An 18,349-nucleotide genomic window follows, 5' to 3' on the forward strand; every position below is an offset into this window, starting at 1 on the left:
GCCGTGGCAAGCGCACCTGCGTTTTCATATTCACCGTATGGTGGTACTCCCACTTCTATAATAATAAAGAAGCGCTTACGGCATTAGTCCTGCCTTCCTCTTCGTGCACCTTTAAAGTTTAAATGCTACGTCGTTCTATCGGAGGTCGTTGTGAAGTAGTTAGACATTTCTGCATGGAGCACAGTGAAAAGGTCATCACATAGCCTTAAGCGCTTTTTTTTTCCTTTCTCGACAGCTTTCGAGCTACAGTTTATTGAACACGACGATCACATTCATTTGTCGAGTTGAAAACTTCCTTCTGGTATATACATTTGAAACGTCATCTATCGTGTCACTTATAGGCGAAAATTCATTCTGCTCCTTCAGACTAGCGACAGGACGACGAGTATATACCGTGTAAGAAATCACTTCGCAGATTTACTCGAAATGGGGCGAAATATTGTTATCGCTGTGGCAGTCGTGACTTTCGTTGCAGGTAAGAAGCTTCCAACTGAGTATTATACTGATTACATACAGAAACGCCTGTACTACCTTAAGTGACTAGCATGCGGTCTGCAAATACGTATGTTTCACTCAAGTTGACCATAAACATAAACTTCTTCAACATTCCTGCAACCTATATATTTTTTTAAGAGAGACAATCTCCAATACGTTAAGTGGAAAGAAAGTGCAGGAAAAAATTACGACAGCGTTTGCGACTTGCAGCAGAAATTAGAACATCGAAAAAAGGAGAGTAGACTTGTGCGACCTTGCAGAATCATAGCACTATTTCCAGCGAAGGTATATCTTTCGAACAGTTACATTAAGAATTTCAGTTGCCTGTAATTAGGTCGCACACTTTAAGACGTTACCCGAATATGAGTCACTCGTTCCAAACGTGAATGCGTTCAAGCACTTGTGTAACACATTTTTCGGAAAGCCCATACTTCTTCATATTCTTCAGGTTTACATGCACATCCGCCGTAATGCCCCTCGCCCCTCACCCCGATTAAGCTTTTAATTAAATTTGACCTGAGTGGCACATATAGTTCTCCCAGAGCAGTAGGATCATTTTTGCGATGTTCTAAAACACAGTTATAACGCTTTAGGGTGCTTACATATGTAACTTACTCCAAAGGCCGTAATTTACCCTGACACTTTGAACTTCGCTTACGCATAACCTGTAAACTGCCCCCTATTTTCCCGAAACAGAAACTAGGTGTCTCGTTTAGAGTTCAACACCAATATCCGGGAAATCCGCTACGTACCTCATAGAAAGCACGAAGATAGGCTGGAAATGAGTAATTATTTGCGACAATAAAACTAAGCAAGAAATTCTACCGTTTCCCCTGACATGGCCCCTATTTCCACTGCCTGTGCACTCGGTGTAGCGTATTCTTTGGCTAAGGGTCTGGGAGACATAACGGATAACGGCCGTATAACAGCTCGGAACTCTTTCAAGCACTTTAAAGCACTTCTATCTAATATCGCAAATGTGAACTCAATGCCCCGTGCAGTTATCCTAGGACTTTCGGAAACATTGAGGATAACGGCCACAAAATGCTTTGAAGCACTAGCATAAGAATTTTCTTTGCGAAGACCGTAATAACCTAATGCTCTTAAAACCTTCCCCACTCATTACCCTTAAATTTCCCCTTAACCACTCAAACGAATTATTAGGTCTGTGGTGCCGGATATTGGGTAAACTTCATATGAACGCTTCGTAATATACGCTTGTAGTTCTCTGGCACGATTGATGAAGGTTTTTCTGCGTATAATCAAATTAACCTGCACAGCCTAAACATTTATCGTGCATCCCTTACAACATGCTTCCTATTTCAACGAAATATAAAGAATGTGCCTTGTTTAGTTCACCGAGGAGGGCTGAAAAACAAATTATGCGCCTCCTATACCGGCTGAAAATGCAGTTTATTTGAATTCCGAGGTTTTACTTGCTAAAACTACGATTTCATTATGAGGCACACCGTAGTGGGGGATTCTGGATTAATTAGGACCACTAGGGGATCTATAACGTGCCGTCAATGCACGGGACACAGGCGTTTTTGCATTTCACCCTCATCGAAATGCAGCCGCGGTGAGCGATGTTTTATCCCGCGACCACCTGCTTAGCAGTGGGTGGTTGTGGTAACACCTTTATTGAGATCCTGATCAGTTATGATCTGGCATGCCCGAGTCCTAGGATGGCCCCTCACGAGGAGCGACCCTTTCGGCCCAGGCAAGGAGGGCTTTTTGTAGTTTTTGATACCGCGTTCTGAGCAGCTCCTCCCACGTCTGTTGTGAGAGAGCTGGCGGGAACGACCTGGGAGGGGGTAAGCCCTCGCACCCCAAAAGAATGTGATTTTGGGTAGCCAATGTTTGATTTGTGCAGTTTCGACATATTGGGTTCCATTGCCCGTTGGTAATTATGGCCAGCCAATGTGGGCTGGGGAACGACTTAGTTTGGATTCGACGCAGGATCGAGGCTTGCGCCCCCGTGAGACTTGCGTTTGGAGGCGGGTACATTCGACTTTTTTGCTTGTAGTAGTTTGTTATCTCGTGGTATGTCGTCAGTGCCTCATCCATGGGATCTGAGTCTGAGGGGCACACCTCCTGGTTGATTAGACCTCGGGCTACCCAGTGCGCCTCCTTGTTCCCTTGATTTCCCGAATGGGCAGGGACCCATACGAGTTCAACAGTATTTTCATTTGTAAAGTCCCGTAGGACTCGCGCTGCACAGACGCCTATGCTGCCTTTAGAAAAGTCGACGATTGCCGTTTTGGAGTCGCTTATGAAAGTTTGCACGGAGGGATTCATGATGGCCAAAACAATGGCAGTCTTTTCCGCTTCCATGTTGGACGCTGTTTTTATGGTCGCGGCGTTGAGGATACTTCCCGCTCCGGTCACGACGCTCACAACGTAAGTTTGGTGATTTTGCTTTGCTGCATCGACATAAGTGGTGTGCTGGTTGCTTTGGTACCTTTCTGGATGGGCCTTTGCTCTGGGAGACCGCGTCTTGTCGTGTCTCCCAGGGAGCATGTTCTTGGGTAACGGTTTTATAACCAAACGGCGTTTGACCGCGCCGAGTAATGTTGTTCTTCCTGCTAAATTCATAACGGCATTCAGCCGTAGTTTACTTAGAATGACCCTGCCAGTTGCAGTGCTGGGGAGTCCTCACGTTGGGCTGTTTTGCGGACCTCCACGAGTTAGTCTGGGGTGTTGTATATACCTAGCTCAAGTAATCGTTCAATGTTCGCATACCTCCGGAGACTAAGGCCTGCTTTATGAGCTGTGCCAATGACGCTGTTAACCTTTTCCTTGTCAGAATAATGTCGAAAAGGCGTCGAATCAGAAATACCTATTTTTCTTTTGTTTGGTCCAATCATGCATAATTTGTGTGTAATGTCATATCAGATGGAGAGCTATCGCGGTTTTCGAGACGTTGCATCACAGACAGGTGAAGTGGGGGCGGTCCAAAATAATTTTTGTCCAATCGCGGAGGGCTGATTACAGAATTGGAATAGAAAAGTTTCGAGTAGCTTTACGTTATAACACCCGTGATGCCACGCTTCCTCACTCCAGCGTTTAGCCCTCGAGTGTGCGCGGTCATCGAGGGAGATGTCTTCGTTTAGTTGTGCGCGCGTGACACCAAGGTTGTTAGTTTAGCCACTAAGCTAACGTTTACAAATTGATACTGCTGATAAAATTACCATCAGTACTTCGTACAGCTCTCCCCTAATTTGGTATCACAATCGACGCTTCGCCCTTTGGGCAAAACTCCGACTTTTTGCTTTCGTGTTCCTGTAATTACCAAGGTACAATAATGTCGCACCACGGCATGTCGCTCGTGAAAAAACAAAGTTGACGATTATAGTTGGAACTCAAGAAGGATCACCAACGAAGCTGTGTATGTGGGCCCCTTAATGGCAAACAGCACCTCTTCTGCGGGTCCGCCCGACATCGCACCATCTTCGGGATCGACCCACGGTTGAGAAGTTTTGTGTCTACGCACAGAGACGATCCATGGGGCAACTAGCCGCTAACAGCTTCGCTGTAATTCGCTGTAAAATTGGTTACGTCTTTGTGTGTCTTATTTATTTATTTATTTATTTATTTATTTATTTATTTATTTATTTATTTATTTATTTATTTATTACGAAGATGAACGCGAGAGCACTGTTAGTAGCGCGTGTTCGCGCGGTAGCGCCGAGGGGCGCTAAGGAGCCAGCTGTGAAAGGAGACGACGACGCTGGAGCCAATTCTCATGATGATAGTTTTTTAACACGCAGGCACGATCCTGGGGCAAGTAGCCCTTAACAACATCGCTGTAAAAAAACAAAAAAGAAGAATAAGTGAGGATGAACGTAAAAAGCTATTGCATTTCATATAATGTTCATTTGCTCTATATACTTCCTGTGATTCCTACTCCGGTAACTCTTACTGTTGAACATCTAAGCTCGTCACTGTCGTGTCATTCAGGTGGATGTGTGTAAATTCTGGCTGTAATCTATAAAAAGCAGATATACCCATACGTTGGCACCACTGCGACTCACTGGCGCGCTGCGCGATACTCAAGCTGAATCGCCACAATCTAGTACCCACGAACATCCTCTCTCCTTTGGCCGTGAAAGAGGCATATAAATTGAGCCAGAGCTGCCGTCAATAACGTGGCGTTTCTCATTTCAAGCGAGGAAACCCGCTAGGAAGAGTTTCTCGATAAGAAACTTCCGACAGCGGAGAACTCTCGAAATGGTGGAGAACTTTATTACCGTTAAATAGAGAGCGAGTGATACAGTATTTACATAGGCGAAGTTTATACTTAGTTAACACGGCGTCAATGGAGACACGGAGTTGCCGAAGACCCAGAATGAAGCTTACTAGCAGACTAATCACACGCTATAGATAATGACGACACAGTTCCGATCGAGTACAATCCTCCGTGCAGTTCAACTAAAGCCAAATGAAGTCAATGGTGTCTCCAAATCAAGCGCTTCATTCGAATCCACACGTCACCCCACCGCAGCGCCACGGATGGCGCTGTTCACTTGCGGAGTCGGCTTACGTTTATTATCCCGTAACTAAAAGCTACTAGACGATGTGGAAAGGAAAATACCCCCCGCCCTTTCCACCACTCCAACCGGCACCCATGAAAAAGGCATTCCAACAGATTAGCAGAACATTTGAAATTGAATTATGGGATCGGCTTAGCGAAAGAAAATAGCCGTTGGCCGAAGATTCTCGGAACAGTATGAACTGTAGATTAGAATTGACGGGCACCGACATACGTTGCTGATATGCACTCACAACTCCGACATGTGACGCTGACCTTTAAAATCACCGACGTATTTAAGTGTGTATTTCTATATCATTCTATATCACCATGGTTAGCGCTTGAACTGATAGAAATATGGGACAACGTGCTTTGCCGCAATATGAGCCTTCACCGCACACAAGTGCGCTGCTTACCAATTTCACCTGGAGCATAGGCTTTACGTCCAACCAATGTCGTTATCGTTTCATTGCAGTTTATCTGTGTGCGCCCCACTTGCAACCTGTGCCCCCTGTGAGCTCGCCAAATTAATCGTGATGATAACAACCTATAGCTCCTTTTATGCGAAGCATATTACTAGAGCTCAACCCAGCTCCTCAGGCGCGGCGGTGTCGCCTTCAATGACCTTTAGTGACCCCATGCCATACCACGTGACACCGTGACGTCACGACAGAGGAGAAACGGGGCTCCAATTCGCGCCGTCGCTCGCGGCGTCGCCTTCAAGGCTGACCACGTGACACCGTGACGTCATGACAGAGGAGAAACGGGGCTCCAATTCGCGCCGTCGCTCGCGGCGTCGCGGCGGTATATAAGCAGCTGCGCTTGTTTCTAGGTGGCTTTGGCTCAACTCTTGCAAGATGGGCTGGGTGGGAATCGAACCAGGGTCTCCGGAGTGTGAGACGGAGACGCTACCACTGAGCCACGAGTACGATGCTTCAAAGCCGTACAAAAGCGCCTCTAGTGAATGCGGTGTTGCCTTAGAAACGAGCTGTTTCTAAGGCTCAGGCGTGCGTCGCTTGCTTAGGCGCACATTTCGTTGCCGCGCCGAACGCTGCGTTGCTCGACGCTCACCGCGTCCAATGCGGGGCGCGTAGTCGCTGCGCCGTAGCCCATTACACCCCTTGGGGGGTCGACGGGAACGCTGTCGCGTTCCACTCTTGAAGGCGAAGCAGAGTAACGCATGAGTTGTTTCTTCGTCTAGCCGAACCAAATATAGCCAAGCAACAGCAGTTCACCAGGCTAAACAGTGGTTCAACAACTAAAATAAAGGCTAGTATGCCTCGCATCCTGGGCTTAACCTTAGCTAAGCCACAGCCATTTTTTCTCTTATATTGAGTCCACGTCAGTGGATGTTGCACCCCATGAAGTGTACCGCTGCGACTGATTTTCACCTCCACCAACTGTTTATAAGGGTTGCATAAAGTGTGATATATAGCAATTGTCCTGTGGCGGTCCGAAATATAAGATTGTTGCGAAGGCATGTGAGTTGCTATGGCAACTTGAGTTCACAGGCAGCCTTCATTATTTTCTGTAGTGCGCCGTATGTATACAGAAGCACTACCTGTAGAAAAGAGACCCCGGGCTATGAAGTCCTTCGCTTGCCTGCCTTGGTGTTATGTTTTTCACATACTGTATACATCGGTAACATTTTATTTCTTTCCGTTCAATAGCGGGCCACATTTTATAGTGTCGATCGGTCTGTCTTCCATGTTACAGCAAGAACTATCCTTATGGTAAATACTAGCTGCATGGAAGGTACACGCACGTGGACTGCCCTTCAGAAGCCTTTCTTTCTTTGTGTATTTATTTCCTTAAAGACCCCCACAAGGGGGTATTACATTCCATATCGATTAATGATCGAAACTGCGCGTGGCTGTCACCAACAGGAAATTCCGCCGGAAATGACGCGCCTCCGTTCCCGAACGCATCCAGGTCGCTGTCAACATGAAAAACTTAACGATGCTGATAGTGCTAAACAAGAAACGGATAATGAAAACGTCTGCCAAGGGAAATTTGTTCCTCCCGTTAAGTCTTTTTCGCACTGTACCCAGATGTTCCATTTCTCGCGACTTAGACGATTCCCATAGCATCCGCGGTTTATTAAGGATTTTCACAAGGAAGCGTCAGGACGACCTTCAGTGCTTGGGCAGCAATCTGGTTAAAACATTTATATGCGCCCTGTGCTTTCACGTGCTCTATACTCGGCTGTACAGCTTTGCCGACACAACGCTTTTTTTATTTTGTATTCATTCTAATGCGTATTCGCCACCGTTAAGCGTTCTATAGTATGAGTGTTTGCTATATCGCGTTTGAGTTGAGTGCCCATAGTGCATTAGAGGAAAAAGTCTTTAAACACGCACAGCGCCGAAGATCCGTTGTAACATCGCCTCCTGAATTGCACCATCTTTGTTTCCCGTAGAACAAAACAATTATTAGTGTCCTTCAAGGCAATTTGAATTTCCCGTTACAAAATTGAGATGCTGTATGCCGGTTCTAAATGTTTACTCATACAGGTCTGGCCTCACAGCATCTCCTCTATGATCTGTTTGCAAAGCACCTAATTCCATCAAGCTTTATTTACGCGCAACCGTCGATACGCCGTCTATGAAATCGACGAAAATATATTTGTCGCCATGAAGGAAGCGAGCGCCGGAGGAGGAAGGGGCCTGGAGGTGAAGAGAATCGCCGCGTTCGCGTCCTTTCCGTTTGTGTTTCGACACCACGGTCAACCCCCAGAAGGCGAATGATAGTTTCGGTTTCAAGGAACATGCGCGTTCCAAGGGGTTGCCAGATATCCTAACTTATTTTTTATTTATCTTTTTGGGAATTTTAAATCGGGCGAAGTGCGAGAAGTGCTCGTCTTCGTGCGTCGGTCGAGCTCACCTCCGCTCACCCTTGCCACTCGTCCAGCGATATCAAAAGTCAAATCGCGCTTAGTCATCTGCTTAGGTTGTCGTCCGAAGTATGAAGATGGGAAAGATAAGACAGAGAAGCTCGATCAGGCGTGCAACGAAGGGAAGACACAGGTAACCAGGTCAACCAAGCATTAGACGAAGAGGGCTAAAGCGGGGCATCACATGTATTCGCGGCTCTGTGGTGTTCTAACACCGGGAATTGCAGTCTGCGAAGTTTTTCTGGTTTCCTAATGACAGCTGGTAAGCTCAAATATGTCACTTGATTTTCTGAGATCGTATTCATTTTGCATGAGTAAACCAGTTATGTGCAAGCCTTAGTGGACCGGCATAGGAGCAGTGTCGCTCGACCCATTCGTCATGACGGCAGCCCATCTGCATGCTGTCGGTTAAATACTTCTACTGAAGGGATTGAGTGCGTGTTTGTTGGGCTATATACTTTGCGCACTCTTTACTATGTCGACACACACGTCCAAGGCAAAAGCAAAAAAAAAAAAAGCCATGCAGTTTTATCAAACTTCAAGAGCAATGACGGCAAAAGGATGCACCCACGTAATTTCGTGTTGCGTTTTCATGCACCATTACTAAGATATCCTACTGAAGAAGGTTGAAGCTGTATATTTCATCCAAATTTCGAATCGTAGATGGTAACTTACTGTCCGTTACTTTGCTTTAGGCACAGCGTCGGCGTGTGCAAGTTTTTGAGCACCTGTATTATAGCCGAGGCGCAATATTATTTGTTTTGCCGGCAAAAATGTATTTATTAACACCAGTAATACAAGTATAGAGTATTTAATGCTAACTATGTGTGAACTTGCGATGAAGAGTGCTATTAGAATTTTTTTTTTGTGTGTATTTTAATTGTCGGTTCCTTGCGTTGCTATTGTGTCAAACCAGTGTCCTAATACGCTCTGTGCTTTTTCTGTATATATGAATATGACACAACGTATGACAACAGGCAGATTATATGGGCTTGTAAGCGCTATAGAATTGTACTCCCTCATTCGGCACGTAGTTCAAATAATGAGAGCAATCTTATGCTACCTCCTGTTCATGCAGATGCACGTAGTCAGTCTAAAATACTGTGGTCCTTACTTCATACTGCCAATGAAATACATGTGTCGTACTCTAACTTCTTTCTATAAGTCATAAGATGTGTCGCCGTCATAACACACGTGATAGTCAAGTTCCCTGTGACCAGCCCGTGATGGTTAATTTTTCATTCGTTTGAATCTTCTGGAATCTGCGTTCGCTCATTATGTACAAATTTCACTTGTTAATGAAAAATGTTTCTGCAGATTGACGTTTTCACCCTGCGTCTAGGTCAGTTCTTTTCCAGTACGGAATGTGTAAATGACAACAAAAATGTTCAGCTTTTACTTTTGTTGAGTTTTTGCTGACTGGGAAATTGGTCAGCTTTAGTTTATCCACTTCACGCAACGCGAACAAAATGAACGATTGATGGTGTCAGGAAGTTATTTTCTTTATACTACGCCCCTATATTACGTGTGGGCTAGTTGAACTGCAGCCCTAAACTTAACCACAAGTTAGGAATTTCAAAGCGACTAGTTTCACAAAATGTAATATATTACCTGCGAATATTGGTAGTCAACGGCTGTTTGCTATATAAATATTTTTCATAATTGTTTGGCACTGGTGTGTACGAGCGCTGCCCTAGTGCTTTAAAAAATGAAGCTTCCAAGGAGAACGTCGCTGAAAAAAAAAGCACTTCGTAAACACGGCACACTTAAGCGGGGTTTGCTCCGCGATTTGGCCAATGTCGCCGCGCGGCCAGCAGACCTGCAAGCGACCACGAACACAGCCCGCTTGCATACGAACTGGGACAGGAGGGCTTCGTGGCAAGCCTCCTCCTTCCGGTGGCGCCCCCTCTCCTTCTACCCTCTGATCTCATCAGTGACATCACGGAGGCATTGTTTTGTTTATGAATTATTTCTAGTCAGACATAAGGTAACACCCAGTGGTGGAAGCGGCGCTGCCGCCGCGTATCGGCTAGTATCGGCATGAGACCGAGTGTCCCAAAGGAGGTATAGGGCGTTTCCACCCCCTGCCGCAGTGCTCACTGTGCATGTTCGCGGCGTCTCTTTGCATGTGTGGCGCATTCCGTATGGCACATAGGGGTCGCACCATTCAGATGAATGTAGCGTCCGCGTCCGAGTCACGCTCACGGAATGGGACCGCTTCCACCAGATTCGGGAGACAACCGCCACCGAGCATATAAACGATCTCGACACCTGGATCAGGGATCTCAGAGATTGCGGGAAACGCACCACGAGGGAAATCCCTGAAGACGATAGTCTGGTCGAGGTGGATAGGCGGCTCCTACATTTGTGGGAAGCCAAAAAGAGCATGCAAACCCGCTGGAAAAAGAATAAAATAAACCGTACACTCCACTTGCGCATCGCGCAAATCAACATGAAAATCGAAGAATACGCTAACCAATTAAACAAATACCAATGGGCGAATGTATGCGACAGCATGCAGGGACAACTCGTAAATCCGAGCGTAGGGAAGACCTCAGTAAGATCACTCACCAATACCAGGGCACGAACGATGAGCTCCTTACAGAGCTCAGAACCGGGTACATAGGCACATCCACAAATCCACCAATCTCCCAAAAGCCATACGCTGGTCCGGAGAATCCTAACCTAGACGCACCCATTCTAGAAGCTGAATTACGAGCCGTCTTGCTGAAACTCCGAACTAAATCTGCACCAAGCCCCGATAGCATAACAAATAAGACCCTCCGAAATCTAGATGACGCATCTATCACTGCCCTAACAGAGTACTTCAGCCGCTGTTGGGAAACAGGTTCTATCCCCTTGCAATGGAAGCATGCACAAATAATATTCATGCCTAAACATAGTAAGCGACTACAGCTGGAGAACTTACGCCCGACCTTTCTGACCTCGTGCGTAGGAAAACTCGTAGAGCACGTGATACTTAACCGCCTCCTCAATTTTGCGGAGGACAACGACCTATTCTCGAACTCCATAATTGGCTTTCGTCCTAAACCTTCCACGCAAGATGTCACGCTTCAGCTTAAACATCAAGTTCTCGACCACATATCCAAGAATGATCCCCGGCCTGTCCTGGGTCCTTATCTTACAAGGGCTTTTGACAACGTAGCGCATCGTGCTATACTGGAGAATCTGCACATAGGTGTAGGCCAGAGGACCTACAACTACATCAATGATTTCCTCAACCACCGCACAGTGGAACTAAGAATAGGGGAACTACAATCGGACAAGATCCCTCTCGGAAGTCGTGGCACACCGCAGGGATCAGTCTTGTCCCCTTCCTCTTTAATTTAGCAACGATCCTTACCGGAACAACATAATCAGATTCCAGATATACACCACAGTCTCTATGCCGACGACATCACCCTGTGAGTGGTTAAAGGTAGCGATGGAGATATAGAAACCATGCTACAACAAGCTGTAGACACGGTTGAAAAGTACGTGACCGACAAAGGCATTGCCTGCTCCCCGCAAAAATCAGAACTCTTCCTCCTCAGAGCCCCTACAAACCGCGAATCCGACACTGCATCACCCCCAGAAGTCACTGTGCGAGCCGGAGGAGGCGCGATCTCGGTGGTGGCCACCATCCGTGTACTCGGCCTCTTCATGCAAGCCACCATAAGCCATCATAAGCCATCGCAGCAGAGGGCGACGAGGGCACTGTTGCGGTTTTTGAGGGCGACAGAATTGGACTTGCGGCTGTAGCCTGAACAGCTGTTGATAGTGCTGTGCTGTGCTGGATAGTCACTGATAGTCACTGTGCTGATAGTGCTGTGGATAGTCATTGTGCTGTGCGATGACAGTATTCGGTGACAGTGACCGATTGTGATTGTGTGTCTATGCTCCTTCCTTTCCTTATCTCTACTTTGTTACCACTTTACCTCCCGCTCCCCTCTCTCCCCAGCGTAGGGTAGCCAACCGGATCTTTTTCTCTGGTTAACCTCCCTGCCTTTCCTCTCTCTCTTCATGCAAGCTCACGGGCGAAACGGCAACACAATTCATAAACTAGAAGCGCGCGTTCAACAGACGATGCGACTCATCTCAACAATTGCCAACCGACACTCGCATGAAAGAAGCCAACCTCATAAGGTTAGTACAAGCCTTCGTGCTCAGCCACATCACCTACATGAACCCGTACATCTGCCTAAAAGCGGCTGAGAGAGAGAAAATAGAAGGAATTATCCGGAGAGCCTATAAATAGGCTGTTGGGCTAACTATAATATCGGCCAACGCTAAATTGCTAGCCCTAGGTATGCACAACACCCTCGAAGAATTTGTGGCAGCGCACCTTATATCTCAATACGAAAGGCTAGCTCAGAGTGCCGCCGGGCAAGGGCGTAGCCAGGGGGAGGACTTATGCCCCCCCCCCCCCCCTCCCCGAAAATTTTTCGTGTTGTCCATGCACCGCCGACCAAAGCAGCCCCCGGCGCCGGAAGTCATTGTGAATTTTGTCTAGAACGTCTTTTTCACTCTCGAAAAGCCATTTCACCGCAAAAATTGCGAACTCGGGCTGGATTTCGCGGCAACGCCCATGCACCGGGAGTCACATAACGAACGCAAGCAGCCCCATCCGAGCACTAAGTTCCAAGGACGTTTTGATGGCGAACGGGCTCGCCGCGGCATCTCGAGGAGGCCGCGGAATCTACACTCTATCAGTGAATCTACGGAGCGCGTGGATGTCAATTCCGAAACATTACTGGTATATAGTTCTCATAAACTTTTGATGTGAAAGGTGCATTGACATTTCCAAACGTGTGCTTTAAATTATCAATTGTGGAACTTTGTAAGTTTGACGTTCCCATAAATATTTGACGCCAAAGATTCATTAACTCTTCCAAAGTCGTACGACGGGCCATACAACCAGACAAGCCAAATCAACACACTATCATACAAGTTGCCAATCCCGCAGCGAGGCCCGATGAGACGAAGCGTTGTGGTGGTTCATTCGTGCCGTCATGTCACATGAAAAAAATATCAACATTTTTTTTTTTTCACCTGCGCCAAAGCATCCAGTGAAGACACTAAAGCCAGCCAAGGTAACTACGTTCTTATTTACTTTTACTACTTTGACTTTTAATCGCGGGGACACATTGAGCCTCTTCAATTTTTTTTTCTCACTCCCCTACGCGCGGGCTGCCCGAGCCAGCTAGAGCGCGTGCGTTTTTCTCGTGTTGCCCCAACCACACCGCACGGCGCGCTTCGGTGCGCGTTCGGTTTTCTCTTGCCCAGTACATTTACACCTGGCAGAGTTTTGGACGCTTTCAAGCTAGCAGACGAGAAAAAGAAACAATGGTCGCTCGCCGCCATCACTGTGGGGACTCGACGGATTGCACCGCGTTCGCTTGAGCGCAACCTCTCCAGAAAGTCTTGTCTCGCCGGAGTAGGATACCGAGCAGTATGCGCATGGTACTTGGTCGTCCAAGCGCCTCGTGTTTTCTTCGTGTTCCATTAATAGCCACATTAGTTGCCCAAAGTAGGCATTCGATTGTGACCAACATACTTTCCTTTGCATTTTTTTTCATTACGGTGCCCCCACCCCACAAAAGGAGAAAAAAAGACCTTGTTGCGGCGCAGCGAATTGTCGCATAGTGAAAGTTCTATTTTGTTACTTCTTTTGGGGAAAGTAATGGGCCATGGGACGCTTCAGCTGATTGATACTCTTATTATATTGCGACAGCAACTATATGGACACTAGGCGCATTCCTGCCGTCGCCGTCGCCCTCATGTTCCGCATAAAATCCAAGGGCGATAACATCGTTACCACGCGCCGCATGCTGTATGTGCGAGTGAAGGCGTGTGGAGGGTGGGGAGGGGGGGAATTGGTGAGCCGACGATGGTGGCTCAGTCTTATGTGCGCAAGGGAGAAAAGTGAGGAGCAAGCGCGCCGCTTGCCGTCCCGCGCGATACGTCGGGGGGAAGGGATGGAATGGGGGAGGGATCTAGGATTGTGTGAATCTGTGATTGCGCAACATGTTTATTTGCTTTGTTTGACCCATTATATACCGTGACTTTTTCTTAGATACGCAGATTTATTGGAGACTTATACGTATGTTTAGATATCTTGTTGCGACGTTTTGTGCACACGTGCAGTGAGCTTTGTTTCCAGTGGCACTTTTTTTTTCCTTTATCAAGCTGTATCTTCGCCTTTCTAATGTACCAGGGTGAGTCAAATGAAAGTGAGCCTACCCACCCTGCGAAATTATGGTTCTGTTCATTATCTGCAAGGCCTGCGCGTAGCACAGAGGCATCTCTCATTTACAAAAGTGACACGCAGGTGTGAGAATAAATGTTCTTTAATGCGCACATATACTGGGTTGAACATGGTTGCGTGACTTAATGGACGCTCCAGAAGTTGAGCAGCATGGTGCCGTGAGGTTTTTGACAGCTGAAGGTGTTTCCCAAAAAGAAATTAGTCACCGTATGGCTGCCGTGTACGTTGAACATTGCATTTCATTGGCCACTGTGAAGCGTTAGAACAAACGGTTCAAAGAAGGACGTGAAAGTTGCGAAGACGATCCCAGGCCGGACCAAAGCCGTCGTGCAATTACCCCTAACAAAAGTGCAAAGGTTGATGAGCTCCTGACATAAGAACGGAGGATAAGCATCGATGAACTGGCAGAGCATGTGAACGTCAGTCATGGTTCGGTTCGCCGTCACCATTCACGCCATAATTCATGAACATCTCGGTTATCGGCTCTTGTGTGCGCAATGGATACTGAAGACTTTGAACCACCGCCAGAATACAGAGAAGTTTGGCACTGCCTTTACTCATCTGATCCGGTATCATAATAAGGGTGACGATTTCTTGTCTGCAATTGTGATCGGAGACGAACCATCATGCCACTACTACGAGCCTAAGACACGACGGCAAAGCTTACAATGGAAACATTCGAATTCACCAGCCCCAAAGAAAGCAAAGGCCGTCATTTCCAGCGGAAAGGTGTTGTTGACTTTTATTTTTTGATCGTCAGGGGCCATTACTGATAGAATTTGCTAAATCTTGCGAGACTATCAATTGTTTCCGGTATTGTGAAACGCCGGATTGGCTGCGTGTCGCAATCAAGAACAAACTACGTGAAAAATTGACGAATGGGGTTATCTTGTTCCACGACAATGCCCGTCCCCAAGTCGCTGATGTGGTTAATACAAATCTGGCAAAGTTCAAGCAGGAAACGCTGCAATATCCGCCATACAGCTCAGACCTTTCGCCTTGCGACTTCCATATTTTGGGGCAACCGAAAAAACAGCTCAAGGGAACCAGATTCGTCTCGGACGATGACGTGAAAGTCAGTTGCAGGCGTTTTGAAGCAGCAACCCCAGGAGCTTAATGAGACGGGAATTACACGACTGGTTAGTCAATGGGACAAACGTTTAAATGCTCATGGAGGCTACTTTTAAATAAAGCACCCCTTTTGTCATATATTCGCATCGGCTTACTTTCATTTGACTCGCCCTCGTATATTCTACAGAGCTCCTGCTCCTTATACGTGCTCTCTGTTGCGACTATAATTTCGGTGCAATTACTAACGATACACGACCGGTGACAGCTGCTCCTGCGTAATACATTGGAACAAATGACTGCGTCATTGAGATTTCTCACTGGCCGTTGCATATGTACCAGAATGTAAACAAGGATCTTGAATGACAAAGTTTCATTAACACATTTGTCCTCAACTTGTTCATTTCATGGCCTTTACATTTTTCATATCAGCGGCATGCACTGCTTTGCTGGTTTCGAACTGATGTAGTTCTAAAGTTCGTGTGATATTTTCTTTACTTACTAAATAGGCAAAAAACATGGAAGCATTGACATCAGTTATGTTGGGAACAATTTTTGGCGCTTGCAAGTATAATATTTTATCAAAAATACATATTTTACTTGTATTGACAGTGCGTAGCGTTCAAGAATTCGTTTGCAGCATCTTTGGCACTGGCAATGCAGTTATTATTCCTGTATTTGATCCCTAGGCAAATTGTTTAAGAGGAAGCTTTAGCTCGGGCCCAACTCCGACGCGGCCTATTCAGATACATGTAAAACGCAGAAACGCTTTTCTGAGATAACTCCTGAATCGCTTTTAATTAAATTTGTTGCATTTGAGAGAGTAAGTTAAATTCTAGTGTCTGTTGGAAGCGAAATATCGATTTAGGGCCCGAACTTCGTTTAAAATATCTTGAAAAATTCGAAACATCGAAAAATATAGAAGCACGAAGTCTACAAATTAATAGCTCGGCACCAAGAATAGATATCGCGGTTCTATCAATGGCATCCATTACACCATTCAAAGCGGACAAATTCGATATGTCTATTTCTATCTTATGCGAATTGGTTATGTTATGTACAAGGGTTCTGCAAGAGCCGTATTTTCATAATACTTAATTTTTTCAGACTCATGTGTAACATCAATTTTGTCCACTGTACATGTACTATTATGGGCAATTCACAGAATTGTGACATCAAATTTTATTGCTGATTTACAGAGTTGTAAACTTCATTGTTTCGTTTTCTCAAACTTTTCGAATTTTGCCACTTTTCAATAAAATATGGACGACTTAAATTGAAAATTCGAAACAAACAATCGCTATAATTTAAGTTTTTCTTTTAAATGCAACAAACCTCATCAAATTTGGTGACGTGGTTGCCGAGAAACACGAATTCTCCTTCTACATGTATTTAGATAGGAGCATCCGACCTAATGTTTCCTCTTAGGAGTAGGCCGAGCTGCATTGTGAGCCCTCCCCCCCCCCCCCCCCCCCCCCCGTACGATATTTCTGGCTACGCCACTGCCGCCGGGCGAAACATCCTCCAGAGTCTCGGCATCAGCTACGAGTTGATGCAAAGCACTAAAATAGACATTCCTCCCGATCAGAGGCGCCATCTCAAAATTATACCACTCACTAAAAACCTGCACCCCGAACTCCACAAGGAAAGGATGGCCGTACGGCCCAAAGCCCTACATCGTAAATTCCGCGCCTTCAAAGACGTAGTCTATGTCGACGCAGCAGAATACATAGAACGCAACTGTATGTCCCTCGCAGTAGTGGGCTCCTCAGGTCAAATACCCGCTGGTGGTTCAACCGCACCATAAGCTCTGAAACAGCGGAAGAGGTGGCTATCGCTCTAGGAATAGCCTGCACACATTGTCATTGCATTATTAGCGATTCTAGAGCAGCAGTACGCAATTTTGCAAAAGGTCGAGTCTCGGCTCCCGTAAAACACATACTATACACCAACGAACACCCACGACCATTCCAGATCATCTGGGCGCCAGCACACTCCTCCCTACCCGGCAACGGTGCCGCCCACACCGCCGCTCGAGCACTCGCCAACCGAGCACTCGGATGGCTCACGCTAGGACGAGAGAGGGATCGCATGGTCACTTACAAGGAAATAACTCAGCACTACAGGTTGGCCACGACAATGTACCCTCCAGCACACAAACAAGAAGTAGCTTGGAGACGACTTCAGACGAGCACCTATCGCAACCCCGTAGCCTATAACTACTACTACCCGGACCAATACCCTCATACATGTAACCATTGTAAGAAAAAAGCAGATCTGTTCGATATTATGAGGTCGTGCCCAGCGGACAATCACACAAATCACGAAATAAGTAATACTGAGCAGTGGGAGGCCGTGTTGCTCAGCTCCGACCATGAGCTGCAGGCAAAGGTCATGAAGAGAGTTGAAGAAGCCGCCCGGGCCCAGGGGCTCGTGGCTGCCTAACAACAAGGTCATCCGTCAATACCTTGTTTTCAAATAAACCCTTCACTCGCTCACTCACTCACTCACTCACTCACTCACTCACTCACTCACTCACTCACTCACTCACTCACTCACTCACTCACTCACTCACTCACTCACTCACTCACTCACTCACTCACTCTCGTGCCGCCGATCTTTTAGACAAGAGAACCTCTTAGAGAATTTATTTCGTCCATTTGGGCGATGGCAACCCTGCCAACCATTCTTTCTTTTCGGGCGACTTCACTGGGTTCCAGTTACAGGGATGCTTTTCTCGCAGTTTATCATTTCATTAGAGACAGAAAAAAGAATAGCCTGCTGAATTCCTGAAATTATCAATTATCCCTATTATTTCACTTTCTTATATTATTTTATCTCAATACTCCTAACAGTATATCTTTTCCAATTTCTAAATTATGTTTCTTGAACCCACGCTCTACTATGCACATTTAGTTTTTGATTTATTTCGAATAAACAACTTGAAACCGGTCTGCTCTTTGGCCAATCCTCCCTAGAGGGTATGAGCCAGCATTTCTAAGAAAGGCAAGAGGAGATTCTGGGTTCCCTGCTAAGCATTTACGCCCATAGTGACTTTGAATCCTGATAGTTTTGACCACAAATTTGTTGCGCT

The 18,349-nt window shown here is 46.3% G+C and overlaps 1 protein-coding gene across 2 annotated transcripts in view; it reads left to right on the forward strand.

Annotated features, from left to right (window-relative positions):
* Nucleotides 1-215: 215 nt before the first annotated feature.
* LOC126543358 (uncharacterized) overlaps nucleotides 216-18,349 on the forward strand; it is an 86,676-nt gene continuing 68,542 nt past the window's right edge. The window contains exon 1 of one of the 2 annotated variants that reach the window (XM_072286723.1): nucleotides 216-475. In XM_072286723.1, coding sequence (XP_072142824.1) covers nucleotides 427-475 — 49 coding nt within the window. In that variant the 5' untranslated portion in view covers nucleotides 216-426. The remainder of the gene's footprint in view (nucleotides 476-18,349) is intronic. The other variant, XM_072286724.1, reaches the window with a different exon arrangement.

The sequence above is a fragment of the Dermacentor andersoni genome, chromosome 3 (assembly GCF_023375885.2).
Source record: "Dermacentor andersoni chromosome 3, qqDerAnde1_hic_scaffold, whole genome shotgun sequence".
Lineage (NCBI taxonomy): Eukaryota > Metazoa > Arthropoda > Arachnida > Ixodida > Ixodidae > Dermacentor > Dermacentor andersoni.